The 26269-nt window shown below is 44.8% G+C and overlaps 1 protein-coding gene across 8 annotated transcripts in view; it reads right to left on the bottom strand.

Moving 5' to 3' along the window:
• AMBRA1 (autophagy and beclin 1 regulator 1) overlaps nt 1–26269 on the bottom strand; it is a 165091-nt gene that overhangs the window by 115198 nt on the left and 23624 nt on the right. For 6 of the 8 annotated variants that reach the window (XM_018059152.1, XM_018059150.1, XM_018059154.1 and 3 more), the window contains 6 exons: nt 20157–20410; nt 19703–19761; nt 19041–19224; nt 18268–18440; nt 17218–17284; nt 15208–16661 (listed from right to left, as the gene is read on the bottom strand). In XM_018059152.1, coding sequence (XP_017914641.1) covers nt 15208–16661; nt 17218–17284; nt 18268–18440; nt 19041–19224; nt 19703–19761; nt 20157–20291 — 2072 coding nt within the window. In that variant the 5' untranslated portion in view covers nt 20292–20410. The remainder of the gene's footprint in view (nt 1–15207; nt 16662–17217; nt 17285–18267; nt 18441–19040; nt 19225–19702; nt 19762–20156; nt 20411–26269) is intronic. The other 2 variants (XM_018059156.1, XM_018059157.1) reach the window with 1 other exon arrangement.

Raw genomic sequence — 26269 nt, 5'->3', positions numbered from 1 at the left:
AGAACTTGGGAAATTAAGGCTGTTCGTACTCCCTCTCTTATCGAGAGACAGAACCAGTTTCTTTTGCACGTATCATTATAATAGAGTGCAGGAAAAATGAAGATACTATTCCATTCCCCTGCTATGAACCAGACCACTTTCTGCATTATTGCACTTTCTAAAACAGAACCTCATTGTGTCTGCTGCAAGTGACTAATGGGAGTAACTAGCACCAGCGCTATCACAACACGGTTCCTTATCTGCTCTTTATACGGCACCTCACTTTTTTATGTACTTGGTTTACTTCAATTTTATATGGTGAGATTTCACAAACACACCATGAAGGCTGAAGTCTTGGGGGAAAAAAATAGGATACTAACACAGAAAAGAAAATGACCTGTAGGAAACGTGTCACAGCAAAAGTTTTTTGTTGTTGTTGTTTAGGGACTTTTTTTGTTTGTTTTTTGAGCAGAGTGATAACAGAGAAAAGAGAGGAGAGCTGGCATTTCTTGAGCATCTGATGCTTACCTCATTTAACCTGCATCACAGTAACTTTAAAATTGAGGAAACTGAGGTTCAGAGAGGATCCTTAACCTCCTCAGGGTCACAGAATAGGGCCAGGATTTGAATCCAAGGTTGCTCAAGTTCAACTCCTTCTATTAGAATCCATTGCAAGAAAAGAAAAGAGGGGGAACGTAAGGAGATCACGAGTTAAAGCAACACTGCAACAAGGGACAGGAGGAAAAGGAAAATAAAGGTGATGGATAATGCCAAGGGATTTCAGTACACCACAGAGACTTAGGGATGGGGGAGGAGATGCTGGTGGTGACGCTAAGACTTTCTAGATGGTCTAGGACTTTTCGGCTGGTCCAGCAGTTAAGAATCCGCCTGCCAATGTAGGGGGCATGGGTTCAATCCATGGTCCGGGACAATTCCACATGCTGAGGAGCAACTAAGCCCGTGCGCCACAACTACTGAGCTGGCGCACAGCAACTACTGAAGACTGTGTGCTCAAGGGCCCGTGAGCCCCAACTACCGAACCTGTGTGCTTCAACGACTGAAGCCCGAGTGCCTAGAGCCTGGGCACTGCAACAACGGAGGGCATCGCAATGAGAAGCCCTCACACTGCAACAAAGAGGAGCTCCTGCTTGTCACCACCAGAGAAAACCTGTGCAGCAACGGAGATCCAGTGCAGCCAAAAACAAACAAAGAAATACTTATAAAAGTAAATTAATAAATAAGTAGTAAGTTCCTAGATGGTCTAAAACTGTCCTCTAACTTGGTGCATATCAAAATCATCTGGAGAGCTTGTTAAAAACACAGACTGCATGCCTCCCACCCCCAGTTTCTGATTCAGTAGGCCTGGAATGAGCCCAGAAACTCACATTTCTAACATCAGCAGGAGTTGCTGATGTTCCTGGTCTGAGGACCACACTTTGAGGACCACTGGCCAAAGATCACACAACAAACACATTCTCATATATGGATACCTCTCTCCCACCCCCAATCTTATCACATCCAAAATAGTACCATCTAACACAACTGTCAAATTTAGTTGCTCTGCTGCTGCTGCTGAGTCGCTTCAGTCGTGTCCGACTCTGTGCAACCCCACAGACGGCAGCCCACTAGGCTCTCCTCTGTCCCTGGGATTCTCCAGGCAAGAACACTGGAGTGAGTTGCCATTTCCTTCTCCAGTGCATGAAAGTGAAAAGTTAAAGTGAAGTTGCTCAGTCATGCCTGACTCTTAGCGACCCCAAGGACTGTAGCCTACTAGGCTCCTCCATCCATGGGATTTTCCAGGCAAAAGTACTGGAGTGGGGGGGGGGGGGCACTGCCTTCTAGGAGGGTCTAAAAATTCAGCAACTCTTTGTAAATCAACTATGCTGCTGCTAAGTCACTTCAGTCGTGTCCAACTGTGTGTGACCCCATAGATGGCAGGCCACTAGGCTCCTCTGTCCCTGGGATTCTCCAGGCAAGAATACTGGAGTGGGTTGCCATTTCCTTCTCCAATGCATGAAAGTGAAAAGTGAAAGTGAAGTCGCTCAGTCATGCCCGACTCTTTGCAACCCCATGGACTGCAGCCTACCAGGCTCCTCCGTCCATGGGCTTTTCCAGGCAAGAGTACTGGAGTGGGTTGCCATCAACTATACTTCAATTAAAATTTTAAAAATTAAATAAAAACAAAACGAAACAAAAAAAAATTCAGTAATTCTGTTAGGACAACAATTATAGCAATGGTCCTTTGCCTTCAAGGAGTAACAGAAAATGATCAGTCAAGCTTCTGTCTCAATTTTGAGAACTCATAAGAGGCAGTAGGAAAAGGAATCAGAAAAGCATGCAAAAAAGAAACACTGCTGTACTTCTGGGAAAACACACTTCTGAAGTTAAAAAAAAAAGTTCCTTTTTGTTTTAATTTTAAAGATTTACATCTGCTAAAAGGCATGCTGTGATTCACAGGGTTGCAAAGAGTCGGACACGACTGAGGGACTGAACTGAACTGAACTGAAAAGGGAAATTAAGAAAATACTCCTACTTATAATAGCATCAAAAAGAATAAAATATGTAGGAATAACCTTAACCAAAGAGGTAGAAGATTTATACACCAAAAACTATAAAACACCACTGAAAAATATTAATGAAACAATAGACATCTCATGTTTATGGATTAGAAGACTTAATATTGTTTAAATGTCTATAGTACCCAAAGCAATCTACAGATTCAATGAAATCTCTACCAAAATCCCAATTGCCTTTTTTTTTTTTTTTGCAGAAAGAGAAAAAAAATATCCTAAAATTCATATGGAATCTCAAAAAGAGTTCTGACTAGTCAAATAATCTTGTGAAAGAGGAACCTAGCTGAAAGCTTAACACTTCCTGGTTTCAAATCATACTGCAAAGCTACAGTAATTGAAACAGTATGGTACTGGCATAAAGACAGACATATAGACTAATGGAACAGAATAGAGAACCCAGATATAAACCCTTGTGTAAATGGCCAAATGATGTTTGACAATGAGGGCAAGAAGTCTTCACAAATGGTACTGAGAAAACTGTCTATCTACATGCAAAAGAATAAAGATGGACCCTTATTTTATGCCACAGGTAAAAGTTAACTCAAAATGGACTAAAAAGCTAAACATATGACCTAAAACTATAAAATTCACAGTTAGGGGGAAAGTTTTATGAGAAAATATAGGGGGAAAGTTTTATGACATTGGAACGGGCAATGATTTCCTAGATAAGACACACAAAAAAACACTGGTAATAAGAGTAAGAACAGACAACTGGGACTGCATCAGACTTTTAAAACTTAAGCAAAGGAAACAACAGAATAAAAAGGCAAACTACAGAACAGGACAAAATGTTCGTAAGCTATTTATCAGATAAAGGATTAATATCCAGAATACATATAAAGAACCCCAATAAGTTAAAAACAACCAAAAACCCAATTTTAAAAAATGGGCCATGGACTAGAATAGACATTTATCCAAAGAATATATACAAATGGTCAATAAGCATGAAAAGATGCTCAACATCATTTATCATCAGGGAAACAACCCTGCAAATAACCCACAATGACATATCATCTCATGAATAGTAAGATGCAGCTCTCCAAAAACAAACAAACAAAAATACCAAAAAAAACCCAAAACAGAAAATAACAATTCTGATGAGGATATGGAGAAACAGGAACTCTTGCACACTGTTGGTAGAACTGTAAAACTGTGCAGTTGCTGACACAGAGCACTGCAGTTCCTCAAAAAGTTGAGAATATAGCTACCATAAAACCCAGCAATATCAATTCTGAGTGTATGTCCACAGGAACTGAAAGCAGAATCTCAAAGAGACATCTGAACACCCACGTTCACTGTAGAATTATTTACATAGCCAAGGTGTGGAAGCAACCTAAAGGCCCACATGCAGATGAATGGACAAAGCAAATGCGGTATTTATACACAACTGAGTATTGTTCAGCTGTTTAAAAGGAGGAAATCCTGTCCTACGGTAAAACATGGAAGAACCTTGAAGACATTATGCTAAGTGAAATAAGCCAATCACAAAAAGAGAAACACTGCATGATTCCACTTACATGAGGATCTAAAGCATCAAACTCATAGAAAAAGAACACTGAACTGTGGTTGCCAGGGAATGGTGGGAGGGGGAAGTGAGAACTGTTCAATGATCGTTTCACTCTTGCAGGGAGAAACATTTCTGGAGACCTGCTGTACAGCTCTGTGCGTAGACTTAACAAGACTGTACATTAAAAAATTAAGAGGGTAAACTTATGTGTGTGTTTTTTTTAATCACAGTAAGAAAAAAGACCCCCAAAATAGGTTACATTTGCCATCAGAACAAAGGAAAGAAGAGGTGAAGTGACCCAAAGAGACAGCAGGGAGATAGAGGAAAACTGAGGAACATGTATGAACATGTGGAGGGGAGGAAAAAAGCAGAAGAGGAAAAAGATTCCAACTCATACTCTGCGATGCAGCAAAGGAAAAGGACACAAGGCTAACAAGCTGCAGCTCTCCTTCCACGACACTGCCACTCTCTCCGCCTTTGACTCCTTTATCATTACATCTTCTACTCCTGCTCCTAACTCGATTTTAATGCTCTGGCAGGTTGACATCCAAATCAACGACCTCGTCACTGAAACCCACGCCTCTGTCCAAGGCGCTCTGCTCACAGGGAGAGGTGCAGACAGTCTTGTCCAAGATTTTACACAAGTCCATCATTAAAGGACGGTTCCTTTCATACTGCATAATCTGACATGACAGAGATCCGCGCACTCAACTGTGTCCCAGTCAGCAAATGAGCCTGGCACCCCCACTTTCCCTCTTTGGAAACAGAGGAGGAGTTTATTAATTGTTGCTATTAAAAAAAGTCAGGCAGTTTCTCAGGTGAGGAGGTTGTCGGCATGTCATCCTACAGCCAGCAGGGGCGCCCTAGGTGGGTGAATTAGGCAGGAGGGGTGGGGTAGAGGAGTCCTACCACGTCCAGTGTCTCCCCCTGGTGGAGCTAAGCGGTAGGGAATTTAAGACTAGCTAATTAACGCAGTGGGAACCAACACAAAACTGGAATTAAGCAGGAAACGGAAATGGATGAGGTCCATTTTTGTGTTTTTTTCACCTACAGAATCCAGAAATCTGGATTTATGTAGAAAAAAATGAAATTTTTAGTAATAGTGTGAATGCCAAACAAATGTACCTGAAGGCTATTCTGCAATCTCTGGGCAAATGTTACAGACCCACCCACTAGAACCAAATGTGCTCATGTGAACACACTGTCAGATGCTTCCAAGAAGGAGCAGAAGAAGATGTAACTGGAACTCCCCCCACCTCCACCCCATAAATATATAAGAAGTCCAAGAGGAGGGGGCGAAGCTACCTGCACAGCCCTAATGGGCTGGGACCGATTACAATAAGCAAAATACATCATGCAAACAGAACCCCGTACACCTGGTGTTACCGTCTTCAGCAAAACCTCCAACGCATCCTTTAGGGCACTGCTCTGCACAGATCCAGGAGAGAAGGGGACCCGAAGGGGGTAAATGAGTACATGGGAAACCACTCCAAACGGATTTTGCAGTACACATACAGATCCCACCTGAGCCCCTGCAGCACTCCAACACTCCAAACTGGCAGAAGCGATTACATCTCTTCAGGTTCTCCATGTGCATCTACAAAGCACACAGCCTTCCCTACAGCACGCAGCCCCAGAGAAAGGAGTGGCGGGGGATAATTTACATCAGCCCAACAGGTGCCGATCTGACCTACAGTGGGGGAAGGGCTGTCTGTGGAGCCGACTCTGCCTGGACGACCTGGAGGCTCACACCCTCCCCAACACCAGGGCAAGCCTCCTCACTTGCCAGCGATTCCCAAGATAGATATGGAGCAAGGTTAGAAAACCTTGCTTCCGGGCAGAGAGCAGAGGAAACAAAGAAATTCTTCCTGCACTTAAGCCGTCAAAGAAATCTCACAAGAGCAAGTACTTAGGACATCCAGTCCAAAGTACAGACAGAGGGAATAAGTGCGAGAGCCCACGACCTACCTCTTCCGGGACTCTCATTATCATAACGCCTTTTATTACCATAGCACCTGACTCTCTTCCATTCCAAGTCATGTTCACATAAGCAAGGATTGGCAAGCCACAGCCTGTCGGCCAAATCTGGCCTGCTGCCTGTTTTTGTACAGCCCATGTGCTAAGAATGGCTTTTATATTTTTAAATAGCTGAAAAACATCAAAGGAAGACTATTTCATGACATGTGAAAATTATATAAAAATCGCATTTGTGTCCATAAGTGAAGCTTTTGCTGGCACGGAGCCACACTCATTCACTTCCATACTGTCTGTGGCTACTTTTGTGCTACAATGGCAAAGTTCAGCATTTGCGGCAGAGACCATATGGCCTACGCAGAGCCTGAAATATTTACAAGCTTGCCCTTCACAGAAAACGTCCCAATCCCTGATATACAAGACACAACCAGGGATCACTCAGAATTCAGAGGCTCAAATACAATGTGACTTGGTTGGGCAGATGAGCAGAGAAAGGGGAAAAGATTAACAGCAATGGCCACCATCTCTTCTACTCTATCCTCACCCTCAAATTGCCAAAGAGAGAAATGGGTTTTAACCATCCCTGAAAACAAATAAATATCTAAATGCTACCACCTCATGATGGGCAACAGATATCCGGATTCTTTGGATCATTTAGCAAGGCCAGGAAGACTCGGTGACCCAGAGCCAGTAAGTCAAGTGAATGTCAAAGACAAAACCAAGGTTATGTCTCCCCCATACACGGCTGCTGGAGAAGAAAAGCACAGAACACCTCCGGGTGGCAGATGTTGAGAATAAAAAAAACCACACAGAAGTCATTCTCAACTTGGAGGATCAGACTCCTGAAAAACCCAGTGGTAGGATTTACTGCTAAGAAATTTAAGACTTTATGGGAAGGGAGGGGTGGGGCGGGGGGGTGGGGACCACAGGATTAAAAGCCCTATCTATGAATTTACGAATATCTACGAAATTATGTTCACTAAAACAGAAAATATTATTTTATATGTTTTAAATTAGTAGTAATAAATAGAATTAATTTTCAATTGCCATTAACAATGTTCAACGCTTCAGCCCCAGCGACGGAGGCTCTGAAAATGCATTCTCCTCTAGAGGCGCCTGCACAAGTCCACAAAGATGCTGCAGCACTGCCTCTGTGCACAAACCCAGAAACAACGCAGACTCCCTCAACAGGGGTCTTAATCAGGGTGCACGCGATCGTGGGAATACTATACCACTGTTAAAAAGAATGCACCACATCCAGACACATCAACACGGAAAAATGTCCATGACACACTAAGTGAAATATGTAAATGGTGGGATAGTAGACAGTATGATCCCATTTTTATAAATAAAGAAAAATGTGTTTTCATTTGCATAGAAAAAAATTCCGAAGTTAACACACAAGTTGTTAACAGTGGTTAGCATGGCAAAGGATATGTACTATAGATAGATAAATCACACGTTTTTATGTTTGAATTGTTACAAACGAATTCGTATTAGTTTTGTGAGCAAAAAAAAAAAAAAAAAGCCAGGCATCTCACAATTTGCATTTATGATCCCTTGCTCACTATAAAGCTTTCAGGCTCTCCCCTTCTCAGTTTTAATAACATGCTGTCATGGCTGGGGAATGGGGGTGAGGCGTTGCAGATAATATGCCTGCCAAGAGGCTTTATTTCTTTATTTATTTGGCAACTCTCATCCAAACATTTAAGGTCCTTCTAATTCTGACACAATGACTGACTCCCGCCTTCAGGTTTTCACCACAAAATACAGACACAAATTAATCTCAAAGTGTGTGCTGCTGGCCTAACTTTAATTTACCCTATTTAGCAGAGCCTCTTCAGTCTACTGTCAATCAGCAGCCACAGAGACCCTTTTAAAATATAAGATCATGCAACTCCACTTCCCAAGGCTTCCCAAATCTCCCAGAGTAAGATGTAAAATCCCTTAAATGGCTTAGAAGGCCCACATAATCTGGTCCCCATTACCTCTCTAACTTCATCTTCTATCACGCCATCCTTCGCTGTGCTCCAGCCAAGCGTTTCAGGGAATTTGACTTGTCCTTCTCTGCCGAGAACGTCCTTGCCCCCATCTCTACAGAGGTTTCTCCCTTGCTTGCCTAAAGGAAGAGGTGTCTGCTCCAATGTCACCTTACCAGACTTCCTCTGATGACCCCATTTAATGCTGCATACTTCCACCCTAGAAACCCCTACATTTTAAAATATTTTTCTCCATAGAATTTACCACCACCTGGTATACTAGCTATCTTATTTATGTGTTTACTTTCTCCCATTAGACTAAGAGACTCGACGCTGGTGTTTAAATAATATATAGTACAGCCCACAGGTACTTAGCAAATATTTGTCAATTTATGAATGAATAAATTGACCAGAATAACTATTTCACCAACCCAGGGTTATATAAAAAGACCCATGCTCCCTCACAGGAGCCTCCTCCTTTAGGGCCTGGGTTTATCTTCCCCTAGCTTCCCTTACTCTCGTAAAACTAAGCTGCTTAATTCCACCATCAGCTTTTTTGATTTCTCAAAACCTGGTTCTCTTTCTCCAGAAGGACCAAGTCAAGATTTGCCCATTCAGATATTAAATTCCCTTGGTGAATTCTCCTCTATTCATCATCCTCAAATCCTAAACTTCTGAGTAATAATTCAAAAGTTAGGAAGGGCTTATTTTAATTTGACTATCAAAGACAAGTCCACCAAATTTTTAGGGGCATAATCAGAGGTAAAGCGAAACTCTTTCTTAATATAAGGACTCTGCCCCCAGGAAACAACACAAAACCTAAAGTCATTTCAAAACTAAAAGAAAAAAGGGTTCAGTTTAATAATGCTCAGACTCCCCCAAAACAGAATAATTAAAAAAAAAAAGATGAGAGAACCCATTTTCCTCAGTCCCCAAACATCCAACTTCCAAGCACAACCAGTGCAAGCTTTCCACAGAAAACGAAAAGAAAACTTAAAGCAAAAACGGGCAACGGAGCCTTCACATCTAATTTGGCTCATTCGCATCTAATTTGAACTTGGTCAAGATCGAGTACTCCATCTCTGAGACTGCAGAGTATTCAGGGAGAAAAACAACGCAAGCACTGGCTGGCGGGGACACTGACAGCGCTGAGACGCCGCGCAGCTCCAACACCACGACTTAGGAGGGGCCCGAGTCCTGTACCGAGTGTGCAGCTGGGGAGGTGAGCACGGCCCGCCTGAAGGACAGCAGACCGGGTGCCAAAGACTGCCAAGAGGCCTCAGCGCTGGCAACACACAGGCTGGAGACACGGCTCCGTGGCGGGATAGCAGAGAACAAATCCCAGGGCACCTGAGTCAAGTTACAGACGGTGTCTTCACCATGCACAACTCTGGTCACGCCACTTGGTTTATCCAACAAGCACTCACTGAGCCGACGACCCTCCAGGAGACTAAGGGTGTGATATAATGATTTTTTTCCCCTCCTTTAACTAAGAAAGCCAAAAAGGATATACACTGCATACTGAATCACAGAGGATGTAACTTCCATTCGACAACTTGAATTCCATTTATTGAGCACCTACTGTGTGCCAGATACTACCTAGGTACAGTAAGGGGTAAGGCACAATCACTGCCTTTAGGGAGCTCGCTGACATGCTTCTCTGTCATGGCCGTGACACTACAAGGAAGGTTCTATGTCCGGACACAAACAGCAAAGGGGAGAAAGTGATTATCTGGGGCAGTCAGAGAAGGTTTCACAAAGGAAAAGAGGCCTCTGGGTTAGGCTCTGAATAAGCTGAGTCTGTTGTTGCTTGATTTTGGATATATGAAACCGTGCAGACTCAGGTCAGTGGCACAAAACTACTTGAGGTGAACCCCTGCATATGTTACAATCAGACTGAGAAGCCCGGTACTTTCCTAATTTCTCGTCTGCCTCCTGCCTCTTGTGGACCCAGGACTAGCCCCATGAACATAGCCATTCATGTATTTCCCTCCATCAATGACATTCTGCTGCAGCTCCAAGGAGAATCTCCATGTGACCAGTGCTGAGAGACTACGGGGTTAAGCACGTTGTTGGCTCATGAAGCCTCAAGAGGTTTCAGGCTGCTCTAACAAAGCAATCCCCTCGCAAAAGTCTTACAACAACAACAACAACAACAACACAGAAATCTAATGAAGACTTTCAATTCTAACCTTCTAGGGTCTGGGTCAAATTCTAAGCTTATAACCATGTCTTCCCCCGAGTCTTCATCTATCATAAGAAAAAAGTACAGATCAAAAGACATCTGTTCTCAGAACACAGAATTTTATAGTAAATATTTCCGACCTAAGACATCACCGATTCAATGGATATGAGTTTGAGCAAACTCTGGGAGATAGTGAAGGACAGGGAAGCCTGGCATGCTGCAGTCCATGGGGGTTGCAAAAAGTTGGACAGGACTGAGCAACTGAACAAAAAAAGGCCTTGTTACCTATCTGGAGAAAAAATGCAGTAACTTCAGCTAGGAAAGATTTAGCCCAAATTTGATCCCCCAGTTGTTGAGATTTTAAAAGTGAACTTCCCTAACGGAATCACTTTAAAAGGAATAATGAGGACTTCCTGGCAGCTGAGTGGTTACAGCTCCTACTTCCAACGCAGTGGATGCCAGTTTGATCCCTGGTCGGGGAACTAAGATCCCACATGCTGTGCAGCCAAAAAAAGAAAGAAACAATTGGGGTCTTCCCCGGTGGCTCAGTGGTAAAGACACGGGTTCAACCCCTGATCTGAGAGGATCCCACACACTGTGGAGTGACTGAGCCCGTAAGCCACAGCTAGGGAAGCCCAAGCGCCTCAGGGCTCGAGCTCTGCAGCTAAAGAAGCCACTGCAATGAGAAGCCCGGGTGCGCACTGCAACGAGAGCGGCCCCTGCTCACCACAACTAGACAAAGCCCGCACAGCAACGAAGACCCGCGCCGCCAAAGACAAGCAAATAAAATTATATATATGTAAAAAGGGACTTCTCTGTGGTCCAGTGGCTAAGACTCCACACCCCCAATGCAGTTGGGGCCTGGGTCCAATTCCTGCTCAAGAGACTAGATCCCATGTGCTGCAACTAAGCATTTGCATACTGCAACTAAAGGTCCCAGACTGAAGATGCCCAGTGCGGCAGCTAAGGCCCGGCACAGCCAGATAAGTAAAACTAAAAATATTTTTTAAATAAATAAAAAAATATATTTTTAAATAAATAAAAGAACTAATCAACGCAGTTCTGTGGCAAATAACTAAAACAGTGTTTCTCCCGTGGCCCTATAAACATCACATTGATTCCATTTACCCAGTGACAATAATTACAAATGAGCTATCAAAGCTCCAGTTTCTTACAAAGAAAAGTCCACTGAAGAGCCCCTCAGGCACTGATCTACAGGAGCAACAGAGGTTTTCACAGAGAAAACTGACAAAGCATTCATTTCAAATGAAGAGGAGGAAAGAGTGCCTTCTTTAGGACCCAGGAGTTCTGACTCCTGTCCTTGCTACAGGCACCTCTGTAAGTCACTTCCCCTCACCATATCTAAGTTTCCTCATCAATTAGAAAAAGAGAGAGAGAGAGACAGAGGCTGGGCAACATAAACTCTACATTGCCTCCAGTTTTAAGGTGCCATTTAAAATAATTTTCTCTTTTCCTTAATACCAGCCTTTCATGGCCACAGGGACTGCTGCTGCAAGGAGCCAGAGTACCCTCATTTTCTCCTGCTGGCTCAAAGGCAATCAGATCCTAAAGGAAGCTTCTCATGGTGAAGCAAAGGGCCTGCCATCCAAGTTATAAATTGTAATCTGGACTCAAGACTATAGAAAGAGTCGCTTTCCACTGCCCACAGGCAAAAGCAGATAAACTGTGAGCTGGTTATCACTGTTAAGTTTAACACAGAGCTATAATGAAATACACACGGCTTTGCTTCATATTCTCACTATCTGAAAACACTATAGATTGTATCAGCGGAGGCAAGGATCAAAACATGCCTCCTTAGACTATCTACTACTACAAAGCTGAAGAAGAAACCCCCTCCCTTCACGCAGACGTGCGCATACAGCAATTACACCTTCTCGTCCCTGCCAGCCCAGTGGCAGCAACAGCCCAACAGTGACACCTGCTGGGGAAACTCCAGCAAGGGCCACTCGACAGCCAGAGAGCATGGGCCCTCCAGGAGGCAGGAGGTGCTGCCGCTTCGTTTACACCAAGATGTAAGCTCTCAGTTTATGAGGAAGTGGTGGCCCTTCTCTAATGGGTGTGCACTTAGAATATTTTATAATACACCTCACTTTTGAGGAGGCTGTCAACCTTCATGGTACACACCTCATCTCATTCAAGCCCATCTGTAAAGAAGCAACTCCATAAATAATGTATCCAACCACTGTATCAATACATTATTTTACAACGAGAACCATGTATCTGTATATTTTGAATTCAAAAAGCATACATATAATTATTTACAGCAAGATGACAAGGGGTTTCATCTTCTGCAACATACATTTTCTAAATACTTGAACTCTTTATTTAAACCACAAATACATACTACCTCTTGTCTACAAAAAATTTTGATAGATCCCTAATCATAGTTTTAGGGTTTTAAATGGCATACATTATTAAGAAGTGACTATTCATATTTTAGTCACATGTGGTTACCTATGTAGTTCCTCAGATCACACGTGTCACATTTCAAACGCTCAACAGCCATATGTGGCTGGTAGATACTATACTAGATGGCACAGATACACAACATTTTATTAGACAGCACTGCTCTAGAAACACATTGGAGTATTTTCAAACAAAATTATATGATGTCTGGATGGAAAGGAAGGGTAGGGGGTACAGACAAAAGTGTTGAAAATTTTTGGAGTCAGGTGATAAGTATATTATGGGAGCTCATTTATACTACTTTTCTTTATTTTTATATGTTTGAAGATTTCTGTAATCAAAAAATTAAGAGAAAGAAAACATAAAAATGGTTCACCTAAAAATGATATTATCACTTTAAGAAATACACCATAGACAGCAGCTTGGAAAAATCTTTTTTATGCACACCAGAGTCCAAATTCCCATTCAGCAACCTACTGGGTGACCTTTAACAAGAAACTTGACTTCTCTGAGCCTCTCTTTCCTCAACTTAAAGATGGGAAATGTAATACCTGCTTTGCACAGAGTTACTCTAGAAATCAGAAATAATGCAAAGCTAAACACAGGACTAGGCTCTCAGCAATCGGTATCTCTAACTACTATCAAACGGTCGAGCGTGCTTTAAATGACTCGGGTATTTCTCAGCACAGCAACACATGAAGCGTGTTCTGCTAGAACTAGAGTGAACAGAGGCTGACCACAAGCTCACTGGTGCCAGAGCACCAGGCGCTCGTAGACTTTCAGAGCAGTAACTGAAGCCAGTCCTTTCCGGTTGCCTTTAAATGCACTCCCTGAATGCCTACTGCATGTCAGGTACTATGCTTGCTACCATCTTGTGCGCTCAGAAGCTCAGTCGTGCCTGACTCTGCGACCCCATGGACCGCAGCCCACCAGGCTCCTCTGTTCACGGGATTTTCTAGGCAAGAACACTGGAGTGGGTTGACGTTTCCTTCTCCACCTTACCTCTTGACAAAAAAGAAGAACAGAGTCTCCAGCTCCTGATAGGGGACATTATCCAAAGCAAAATATTACAAAGACGGCAATGTAAGAGATATTAATCCAGAACTGGCCTCAATCATACGGGCACAGTATCAGTCTGTCATTTCATCTATCTTTACCATCATGACCAAGTCTCTCTGTGTTCTCAGTGCTGCCCTTAAGTAACTGCTTTTATCTAGAATTCGCCACACTCTTCCCTTCCTCAGCATGTGCTATTCCCCTAAAATAAAAAGGTCTTTCCCTTTCCAGATCCTACCCTCTTTCAAGGCTTGATTTCGCAACGCCTTCTTTGATGATACTTCCCTTTCTCTGAAATTAGACTACACTGAGTCTCAGTACCATACAATGGAGCATTTGGCTCATTTACATTTTTTATATAATTACATGTAAATAAGTCTTGCCTCTACAACAACACTCTATACTGCCAGTGGGCAAAGACCAGGTACTAAGCTTCTTTTGTATTCCTGACAATGCCCAGCAGAGTGCTGGGGGGGAAAAAAATGTAATTCAACAAGACTTATTAACTGGGCAACTCTCTAAAGCATCCTCCCAAAATAACAAGTACATGATGTGCACAATCCATATTCCCACCCTTGTTAGAAGCTTATGTCAGAGAAATTTCAGTTGCTTCAACAGAGGATGCAATGCAGAGAAATATGCTGCTTGAATCCAACAGGCATATTCTGGGAGTCGGTGATTACGCTAGATCTGACCTTTACAGAATTACAGAAAGAAGTCCCTAATAAATCAAGATAGATGCTCACGCAGCCATACCCGGAACACGAGGTGGGCGATCAGCTACACCCACGCTGCGTCTTCCATGAAAGAGCTGCCCGGGATGCCGAGCCAAGTATGCAGAGGCCTTCCTTCTATGAATCTCTTCTTCCCCACCTGCAGGTGATGTCCCTCTAGAAGATCTACTCAAAAACTCTTAAGTAACTTACTGTCCAAAAATATATATATATATATAGCTACAAGAAAAAAAAAGTCCTCAATATATATCTATGTACTATTTTCTTTCCCTTTTGTCAAGTTGCAATGTTCCAAAAGATGAGGTCTAAGAACTTGTCCAAAGCAATACAAAGACCCAATATACTAATCTGTCCCAAGTACGGTTCTCTTTTACTACTAGAAATTTTTTTCTCCCCTAGCCTCTCTGGGATATTGTGTTGTTTAACGATAACCAGTCCTGCACAGAGAATCCTTTAAGGAGGCCAAAAAGCAGAGTGGAGGAAGTGCATGGTTCTACCTCCTCACGCCTCTCTAACCTCACCCACAACTCTCCTTTAAGGCTACACATCACGTGAGCCGAGCCAGAGTCACAGGAGCGAGCAGAGTCACTGGACTCGGGCTGCCAGGCCTTATCCTCTTTCTGCCACCACAGCAAGCTTTTCCACGAAGATGCAATGGAAGCTCGGGAGATCAGAACCAGATGCGTGGGTCCCAGACGCTCCAGATCCAGCCACCGAGACCCACAGGGCTGAAGGAAGAGGCACCAGGAGAAGAGGAAGGGATGTGGGAGGAGACCGGGCGGCATCTGCTTACCTCCTGAGAGAATCCTCCTCGGCGCTCTCCTCCGGCAGGTCCTGATGCAAGGCCTCCTGTGACACAGTTCCAGGTCGGCTGGCCTGGGTGTAGATGCGTTCCCAGTGGCCCGTCTCCTGGTTGAAGGCCACCCCCACAGTCCTCTCCTCCTGCGGGCCAGCAGAGCTGCCCAACTCCAGCCTGCTGGAGCTGGCCGTCTGGCCCTCAGTCCGCTCGAGAGGGGGCAGCTGGCTGCCACCCGCAGCCATGCCCTCGAAGGTACCGGGGACCTGCCAGGAGGAGCTGGCCTCGCCAGAGGAGTAGTTAGGTGTGCTTCTTTCCCAGCGCAGGGTGTCGTTGTTGAAGGTCAGCAGATTGTGGCAAGCGCGGCACCGGTTCAGGTGGCCCCGGGACAGGTTGGAGTTGTTCTCGCTGCTGTGTGGAGTGGGCTGGTGGGACGGCCCTGGCCGCTCGGATTCAAGGTTATTGTTGAGCATTTCCTGGGCCTGCTGGGCCTGGGGGGCCTCCCCGCTGAGGCTCTGGTCCAGCTCCTGAAGCCGGTCATACTCCAGAAAGAAGCGTCTCAGGTCACACTGAAGCTCGTGGCGGATGCTGCCCGAGTTGTTTTGGCTGGAGCCGTTCCCTCCATCTGACTCAGCTGCCAACCCCGAGGCTGGAAAACCCCTCCCTTCTGTGGCTGAAGTGTACACAGAGGCTTGAGAGCCACCTTCCTGCTGTCGCAGCACAGAGAGCAGACTCACCGAAGAGGCGCTGGTCCTGGGCGGGGGCATGGACTCCGCCTCGGAGCGAGAGTTCAGACTGAGCACTGTCCGGGTCCACTCGGATCCCGTCAGCCCGGGGGCTATGTCCCGGTGGTACCTGGAAGGGTGGCCAGACAGGGGGCCTGCCAGGGAGCGCCGGGGGGGACCCAGGCTGAGGTTGCGGAGCGTGTTGCCGGCGGTGCTGCTCTGGACCGTGCTGAAGGCCGACGGCCGGCTCAGGAGGCCCGGGTCGTGCGGCGCGGGCGAGGCCTGCTCCGGGGGCTGGAAGGGCTCGGTCTGCACAAAAGAAAAGGAAGGGGTAGGAGCCCTGGCGGAAGCAGGGGGGACGCTGTCCTGGTGTGGCAAGAGGGAAGGACCTCGAGTGCCCGAGCAGCGGCTGCAAAGGCACAGGATCCCAAGGTGCTGGCAGCACTCGGCCGTGGGGTGACTGACCCGCTGTCGGAGCCGGATGCAAGCGGAAGTCCTGGGGCGCTCCGTGGAGGGCTGAGGGGGAGGCGGTGGGGGTGAGGGGGTGGCAGGATCTTGCACTGTGCTTTGCTCTCCCACCTGGATGCCAGAGGAGCGGGAGGACAGCATGTGCAGGAAATTGTGGAGGAGAGGCGTCCGGCGCACTGGCTGTGATTGCAGGAGGGCCCGCTGACGGTAGTGCGACAGTTCTGTCCCGTCTATGGGGATCTCTGGTTCGTCATCACCCTGCAACGTGGACCAAGGCGGGGCGGGGGCAGAGCCAGGCAGTTAGGTAGAACTTCCAGGTAAATCCAGAGAAATTACTGATAATCATCCAAGGACAACACACATTCTAGAGAGGCAACAATGCCACCCTTGAAGCACTGAGAACTAACTGGGTCCAGATTCGGAATCATCATATGGTATCAAATCATTCACTTGCAACTAGCAACATTTCTCAACGAGTTCAGCTGGCAACCCAATTCTCTTACAATAGGCATTTCCACGACACGGAGGCTGTGAGGGGAAGCAAGATGTCAACCAGCCAAAGGCACCCGAACGACAAGTTATCCAACGCAGTCTGGTTACTTCTACTGGGACGATCACTCGGGGGTTTCGGAATGGACTCCCCCGTCAAGACCTACAGTTCTAACTTTGAATATGGTCTGCGGCTAGTTTTAAATCTTGACTGGAAAGAAACACTCGGACGTTGAAAATTTAAGTCCAATACAATCAGAATCCAAGCACTACTTGAACAAACAACCCATAGTTTAGATGGAGTTGGACCTGCTGACTAACTTACCTGCTGATTAGAGGGGTTAACAATTGCTGTGAGTAAGTAGTGTCCAAGAGGATCAAATCTCACCAGACTGAAAACACAGAAGAAACGGACAGAGACATGGAGAGAGAAATTCTGTTAACTGAGGAAAGGAAACCCGGGAGAAAATTTCTAGCGATCGTTACTGACAACTGTGGGATTTACCCAGGCATCCACCTAATGCTAGAGACTTCCAAAACTTTCAAACAGATTAAAATAATAAAGCTCACTCCTTCTTGTTGCGTCCTCACACCTGCCAGAATAAGGGAATACATTTCACAAAAAATAATTTCAAGAACACCCCTGGGCTTCCATCCCAGGAAGCAGCTACGTTAAGCACAACAGCCGCTCCTGGCCGAGAGCCAGTCATAATGGTAAAGCAGAGGACGCTTCCATACTCTGCCACAGGTTCGCGCCTCCCCTCGCACAGCTGCTACACTGGCAAGAAGCATGAGGGCTGGTGACAGGGAACAGTCTCGGTGTCAAGCAACCCACCTGAGGCTAGAAAATTAGTGAAGATCCAGTGGCAATACCAAGAGGCCCAAAGGGAACCAGTGCCTCGACTTCAGTTCAGGCGGCATGTGCACTGACTTCGAAGGCTATGTATGTCAGTATTAGCAGACTTGATACCTCTCTACATCTCCACTTTACATTCTGACTAACAGAAAACCAGGGGTGAGCAATTTACCCACCAAGCTCCTCACCGCCTGAACACCTTTTAAGGTTCAAAACAAACAAACAAACAAAAAGCCTTTATCCCAAACCAGATCGCTTTGAACCTAAAAAAGATTCTAAAGGCCTTCATCTACGAAGACCTGAAGATGAGGCCAATAAGGAGCAGCTGAAACGAACATGCACAGCTTCCCGGCTGATTGGCCAACAGTTTAAAAAGCATGAAGAGCCACAGGGATAACACCCCTGCCCTGAGCTGGGATAATACAGAGGTAACAATCTATCTTTGGGGGCGAAAGCACCCTTAAATGTTCTCCACATGTTAAATCTATGCCAGACACTGCTGGTGCCCAGAGCGCTCACCGGACCCGTTCCATCTCGCTAGCTGTCTTCACCACGGCAAAGGGTTCCCGGCGACTCCAGTCCCAGAAGTGGATCTCGTTGGCAGTGGCAATCAGCAGAAGCTGAGCCGTGGGGTGGAAAGCCAGGGAGGCAATGGCATTGTTGCTATCTGTGAACCAGCTTTCACTGCCACCCTGTGAATGAACAAATCCAAGGCATTCTCAAGTTACAAGCTGCCAGCGAACTAAGTCAATTTCAAAAAAAAGGGTCCAGGTAAGGTAAAATGACTCCTTGTAGGGCCTACTTTAAATATGTCTTCTGAAAACCAGATACAAAACCAGTGACCTGGCAGTGTCACCAAATTTACTAGAAAAACATTACTGTCAATTCAGTTCTGTCATCTACAATCTATAAGCAACGAGCACCTGTTTCTACAGTCTGTGAAGACTCAAGGTTTGGTGCATACCACAGTACACAACAACCCATTAGCCAGTCTCCAGGACAAGGAGCACACTGCTTTGACGATCGTGATCAGAATAACAGTACAATCCTTGATCTAAGAAAAGAGAAATCCACCCTGACGACGTCTCAGCAAGTCCTGTACCTTGTCACAATGGGCAGATAGTTAAACAGGGTGTTCACCTTGAAATGGAACACCCCTCTCATTAAGTAAGCAGTAACTACTAAGTACTCAGGGATGGTCCTGGAACATGGCCAGTCTCTCCTTCAGAGTCAAGAACGCAAGGGTAAACAAGTCTCTGCATCTAGAGTACCAAAGAAAAGGAAACGCTTACGTGTAGATCCCAGATCCGAACCTCCCCATCTAGGCAGCCAGAAGCGATGAGGCCTGAGATGGTGGGATGAAACGTGACGCACCACGGAGTGCGGCGGTGTCCAATCAGAGAGTGAACACACTTGCCCGTCTTCACTTCCGTGATATAGATGTTATGGTTTACGTGAGTGGAAGCCAAGAGGGTCCTAAGGAATCAACGAAGAGGAAGCCAGTGTACAGTACGTCGGATGGAAACTGATGCTCATTCCCCGTCCCAACATGGAAAACTGCACCTTGGGCTTTACCAACAACAGAAACATTCTCATCTGTCAGAGCTTTTGGCTTCTCCATTCTGTCCCCAAACGACACATAATCCCTTCAGAGAATACTTTTTCCAGCAGGGAAAATTATTATGCTATTAGTGGCCTATATCACACAGGCAAAGGATTGAGAAACTTTCCAAGTTTTGATCATCGATGTTCACAGGTTCCTTCGCTTATTCCCATTATTTTAATGGTTAGCACTGGTCATCTATTTCCCACCTTTCTGATAACACTGGCAAAGTTCTGTTCATACAGTGCCTCAAAGAGTCTTCAGGGATTTCACTTGGATGAAGCTCAGCAAAATACACAGAAACCAACGCTACCGCAAGTCTCAGGTAAAGTTTAGGTAAGAACTAGGTACCTGTCCGGGCTGAAGGCCAATAAAAAGGTGGAGCGTGGACTATCCGGCAGTTCCACTCTCTGAGAAATAAAACAAACAAAAGTTAGAACACATTACTTATAAACTATGGCTCACTCTATCTCAAAAGCACCATTCTACATAGATTAGTATTTACAGTGTAAGCTGAAAAACTGGAGACAACGATCAAGCTACAAATTGAGAGAGAGAAATCTAAATTACCTTTGGGAAATCTAGCTGCAAAGGAAAAAGATATTTCTAGCCCATTAATGCTTCCATATTTGTAAACACAAAAACACAACACCCCAAAACAAAAAACCTAAGTTAGATATATCAATTCTGCTACACAAAGTAGACGGTGTGCCAACTCTGTGTCATTCGCTCATTCTAAGGCCTCATTCTATTGTCACCCCTACAAGTCCTATATGAAACATAAACATAAACAGTGTTCTCTTACCTTGCCCTCCCACTTCATACACCGGGTTTTATCTTCAACCAGCTCCTGCAGAAGTCGCTGAGCTCCAAAGGTCCGAGTGCCCCGTTCTCGCCCCCAGAGAATCCGGACAGCATTCTTCTCTGGAACAACCTTCATGGCGCTCAGTAAGCACTCTCACACCAGGCACGGGAAGAGGAGGAGCGAGCAACAGCTCCACACACCGAAGCAGCTAAGCTGAGGCCATTCAGATCCTTGTAAGTTGTCTTCATGGAAATCTAAGGTAAGACATTTAATGTCAAAAAGCATCTATTCTGCAATCAGAGGAAGTTCCCACCTCAAATACGACTCTAGCTTAGAGACGAAAGTACTGTTCTCTTCATATATAATGACACCTTCTCAGAAAAGCCGCTTCTTCTGTAGCTTTTCGTCCAGGAATATCTCACCCTAAATCCCTCTTCCGTCCTCCATAGCTCAGCCTCACATCCAAAAATCAGAACGGGACTTCTCTGGTGGTCCAGGGGCTGAGACTCCAGACTCCCAGAGCAGGGGGCTCGGGTCTGGTCCCTGGTTGGCGAACTAGATCCCTTATAGCACAACTAAGACCCAGGGCAGCCAAATAAATGAACAGAACTTAAAAGGAGTCATTCTTTTTATCAGGCAATCAAGAGCTTTTACTTCTAACCAAAAGGGCTAAAACCCTGTCAAAAACATGACAAATCACAACATTTGTACTCCCTGCTGTTTGCCGTGCTGCCTGCCTAACTGCTGCTGCGGCTGCTAAGTCACTTCAGTCGTGTCCGACTCTGTGCGACCCCATAGACACAGCAGCCCACCGGGCTCCCCCGTCCCTGGGATTCTCCAGGCAAGAACACTGGAGTGGGTTGCCATTTCCTTCTCCAATGCATGAAAGAGAAAAGTGAAAGTGAAAGTGAAGTCGTATCCGACTTGTAGCGACCCCATGGACTGCAGCCTACCAGGCTCCTCCGTCCATGGGATTTTCCAGGCAAGAGTTCTGGAGTGGGGTGCCATTGCCTTCTCCAGCCTAACTGCTAGGACCCCTCTGATCACTTGGGCAGCCTCCAAAGCAAAGGATGGGTTACTGATTTTAAAAGGTTATTACTTGAGGTACGGTTCTTATGTACTAGCTTCAGTTCTATCTCCTACCTAAAAGCAAGAGCACAGAACTACTTTGAGGTACCTTTCTCTTTTCCTCATCTCCACTCAAGTTCCACTAAAATGTCAACTAGCAGCAAAACACACACACATGAAAGTTAAAGAAGTTTGAAAATACATATATAATTTTTATTCATCGGGGCACTGTTTCTTCAACTCTGCTATGAAAAAACTTCAAACAGAAATGTTGAGAACACAGTAGAATAAACATATACTGCTCATTACTTAAGACTCAAGAATTGTTAATATTATTGTCAAATTTGCCTCATTTGTCTCCATGGATAGATATATAGAAGGGTCCCTTTTAATTTTCCTGTGAACCATTTCAGCAGGCATGGAGACAGTCTAACCCTATATACCTCACTGTGCATCTCCTGAGAATGAGGACATTTAGCTTCATAACTACAACACTATTTACCACCATTATCATCTGTGCCTTTAATACACCAAATACTCCAAAAAGAGTCTCTAATAGTGGTTAAAAAAAAAATCCAGAACCCAATCAAGGCTCAAGAAATGAATCTGGATGATGTCTCTTTAGCCTCTCTCATTCTAGAATGGCCTCCAAGTTTTACTCTGGTTGGTTTTGTGTATGGTTTGTTTGTTTACAACCCAAGCTTTCTAAAAGGACCAGAACAGCTGACTTGTTGACTCGTAGTTGACTGTCATATTTCACTTATGTGTGATTATTTCCTCCCAGTGCCGTTCAGTTTGCCTCTCTATCCCTAACACATCCTGTGAACACGGACTCGATCGAGGTTGAGAGGCTTGGGAAAGGATGCTTCAGAGGTGATGCTACCTACGTCCCTCATAACGCAGCCCATCATGCTCTCAGCTGCTCCACTCGGTGAGACCTGGTAAACTACACGATCGTCCGGCAAAACATGATCACCTGGTCGAGTCTGTAACTGCCAGAGCTCTTTGTATTTCCTCCTTTACAGTAAGCAACCTGTGGCTAATGTTTGGCACCATGTGAATATGCTGTTCCTCTTCAACCTTGTGCTTAACAGTTCAGCAGTTACGGATGATTCCTTCATAAATTATTATTTCATTTGGGGGCTAGAATATGTTGATTTTCCAATTCCATCCTTATTATTTCTACATTACTGCATTCTTTTGGAAAGAATAACTGAAGTAGAGTAAATGCTTAATTTTTTCCCATAATTGCTACTTATTATCTGTAATAGTAAAAACTGGGGACAGCCCAAGTGCCCATCTAAAGGGGACGAGATGACTTACTATAGTAAGGAAGATCCTCTGGGTAGTGATAACAAAAGATCTTCACGATACATTGTTCAGAGGGGGGAAAAGCAAGCAGCAGAATAATGAATATAGCAAGGCTACCTTTTGAAACAGAGGAGAAACCAATGTGCGTTTGTTAGAGCCTGAAAGGGCAGGAGGCCAGAGACACAGGTGGAGGCTGGCCTCTGAGCACACCCATGTTACGGCATTCTCATTGCTTAATTACCTATTCAAAATTTATTCTTAAATATTTGATGATGGGAAGAAAATGTTAAATGATAAAGACAAAACATAAAGTTTATATATACAGTGTGATCTCAACTTTGTTTTTTAAAAAAATCTTTAAGAATAACGATACAAAAAATTATAAAAAGCATTAACCATGGTTCTCTTTGGGTGGTAGGATTATAGGTGACTTCATCATCAGGAAAGGCACTGTTCATTTTCTAAATTTAAAAAGTAATAATTGCTTATTGTAAAAAGTCAAACAATAATAAACTCTTTACATTTTATGAAAGGGTTGCAATCTAAAAAGTACACAATAAGACGCATCCAAATACAGGAGGGAAAATACTTATTGTCTGTGCTGAAATGAGATTTCTGTTTGGAATATTAAAATAGAAAAAGTCGGAAGAAGCCTACAGAAAGATGTGACTCTGAGTTCCCAGTTGCATATGGCACAAAGTTCGTCAGGAGTGATTAAGGAACAAACTCCAGCCTATATCCTCAGAGTACAGTTCTCATCCGCCAGCAGCACACAAACGTAAGGATGTACACACTGACTGTGTCAGCACAGTGCAGGCCAACCTCCCGCATAAACTGAGGATGAACGAACTAAAAGGAAATTATCTCCTTGGTGACTGTGACAACTCATGGTTCAAAACCAAAAGTCTGGAAGTGAAACTGCCACAAAGCTGAATAATTACTAACCAGGAGGGTGGCAGAAATACAGTTCCCATCCATTCACTTTAATCCTTAACTGAGCCTGTAATTTTTCTTACAGCCAATCATTCTTTTACCTAATTTAGAGGTCTTCAGCAGAAATGAGTTCTGAGGGTTCCTGACAGTGCTGTGCTTAGTCGCTCAGTCGTGTCCAACTCCTTGCGACCCCGTGGACTGTAGCCCGCCAGGCTCCTCTGTCCATGGGGATTTGCCAGAATACTGGAGTGGGTTCCATGCCCTCCTCCAGGGCATTTTCCCTACCCAGGGATCAAACCCAGGTCTCCCGCACTGCAGGCAGATTCTTTACCATCTGAGCAACCAGGAAAACCCAGTGTTGTCCTATGGTGCAACATTAAAACTACTTTGAGAGAAACGTATTTAAACCATTTATAATCTTATAACATGTGGTGAAAACAGCAACAATCCAATTCCTAAAAAAAAAATCTGACCTTCTGACCTCATTAACTCAAGAGGAAGAAGAAAATATAGGTCACAGACACCGGTGATTCAGAAAACTGTGATGCAATCTTAAGTTCCTACACAAACCAGAAGGACAAAGGAAGAGCTGCTACAAATACCAGTTATCAGGAAAACTCAAAAACTAAAGCTCGGGATTACCGCAGAGCTTGTCTACCACTTTCCAGAGACCTAAACACACCAACGGTTCAAAGAAGACAAGTCTGAGGGACAGCAAGAAGTCGAAGGGACTAAATCAACTTCACAGTCTCTCTTTTGTCGGAAAAAAAAATTTGCTCTGTTTCTTTAAAAGGATAAGGGGCCTTTTCCTGATACACTCCTAACAGCCACCTGAGAAGCAATTCTACTTTGTTCTCCATGAAGAACAGGAGCTGAATCAAACTGCAGCTGGGTGGGCCTGTGGCTGAGGAAGTCCCAGTCGAGGGTGTTTCATTCCTCTCTTTAAAAAGGAGAAAGAAACAAGTTGCCCGATCTAGCCCTTAAGTCAGATCGGGACAAAAGGTGCCAAGAATCGTCTTTGTGACACCGTTACACAGGCCCCCAAGTCAGTTCTCAACCACCGAAAGCCTTGTGCAGGTACAACCAGAAGGACACGATTAGGATGCGTGTGCAACACAAATGCCAAGATCCGCCCACCCCCATTTCTAACCACTTCCCCCATAACATGACCCATCACTCTACAAAGATAGGGAGAAAACCAAGAAAACCTTGAAAGGTTTTCTCTGCTTAATTCTAGGACATAAATTATACTTAACAACCACTAATAAAAATCACCCAGAGGGGATTTCTCTGGTGGTCCAGCAGTTACGATCCCATTTCCAACGCTGGGGGCATGAGTTCAATCCCTGGGTGGGGAACTAAGATCCCCCATGCTACATGGCACAGCACACTCCCCCCCCCCAAAAAGAAAAGTCGCTAAGATTATGCACAACCCAGTGGAAACTGAAGTCAGACTTACAGGTTCCTCCTGCAATTAAAAAAAGTTTGTGTGGCTGTGCTGGGCCGCCAGTGCGGCATGGGCTTTCCTGGTCTTGGCAGTCGGGCACTGCTCTCTAGCAGCAACACACAGCCTCCCCACGGCAGCGGTTTCTCCTGCTGCACAGCACTGGCTCGAGGGTGCTCGGGCTTCAGCTATGGCGGCACGTGGGCTCAGCAGTTGCGGCTCCCGGGCTCCAGAGCATAGGCTCAACAGTTGAGGCGCACGGGCTTAGTAGCTCTGCAGCCTGTGGGCTCTTCCTGGACCAGGGATTGAACTCGTGTCTCTTGCACCGGTGGATTCTTTACCACTGGGCAATCAGGGAAGCCCCTTCCCCTTGCAATTTGATCACCTTATTATGCTAGCAATTTCACTCCCCCTTCTAGCAATATGACTTTGGACAAATTATTTAAGCTCTTTGAGACCTGGCTGCCTCCTCTGTAAACAGGAATCATGCTACTGGCCTCATCAAGCTGCTGTGAGGCTCTAAGAAAAGCATGGTAGAGCATTAAGACCCCTGCTGTTACTGTCGTCATCATTACTGAATTCTCTCTGGGGTTCACCATGGTTTCTCTCACCAAACAGTGTGCCTAGCCATCATAAAACCCGAGACCTGCGATGCCATGATTCCCAAGGGAAGCAGATTGCTGAGAAACATTTCAGAGGCTGTTACCAGACAACAAATTAAAGGGAAAGTATTCATTTCTGTGGCAAAACATAATTAAATGAGATTTGGGCTACTTATACATAAAAAAGTGAATTAAAGAAACTAGATTCAGCGACTTTCAGCTGTATCTGTAAAACCTGGCCAATAATTCACACCCCAAATCCTCCCTACCAATAGCATTCCAAGGGTATGAATCAGAAAGTTATTAGGCTTGGAAGGGACTATGAGAATGCAGGCCAATGACCTCATTTATTTGAGTAACTGCATCTCTCCCCACTTCACCGTGCCCATGTAGGCAAAGGCTAAGAGTCCAATCAGCCATGTAACACCAATGTATATCCAAAAACATAATTCAGGATTCAAGCCAAGGCTAACTCTTCAAAAGGAAAACAAAAAAATCCTTTACTCAATCCAGGATCACCTGCATAAGTAAAGTTCTCCCAACAACTGGAAAATTAACTACAAAATGTCAGATCTTTAATTAGAGGCCTACAAGTATCCAAGTACTCTTTAGAAACTCCATGTGGGTGGAAATACACAGGGTTTTTCTAAAGGGCTTTCTAAAAAACTTCAAAAACTAGCAGTTTTGTTTTCATCAATAGGACTTTCTACAGGGCATTTCAGGACACTTCTTAGGACGCCGTATATGATCCAAGT

The sequence above is a fragment of the Capra hircus genome, chromosome 15, assembly GCF_001704415.2.
Source record: "Capra hircus breed San Clemente chromosome 15, ASM170441v1, whole genome shotgun sequence".
NCBI lineage: Eukaryota > Metazoa > Chordata > Mammalia > Artiodactyla > Bovidae > Capra > Capra hircus.
This window is presented reverse-complemented; position numbering and strand designations above follow the sequence as displayed.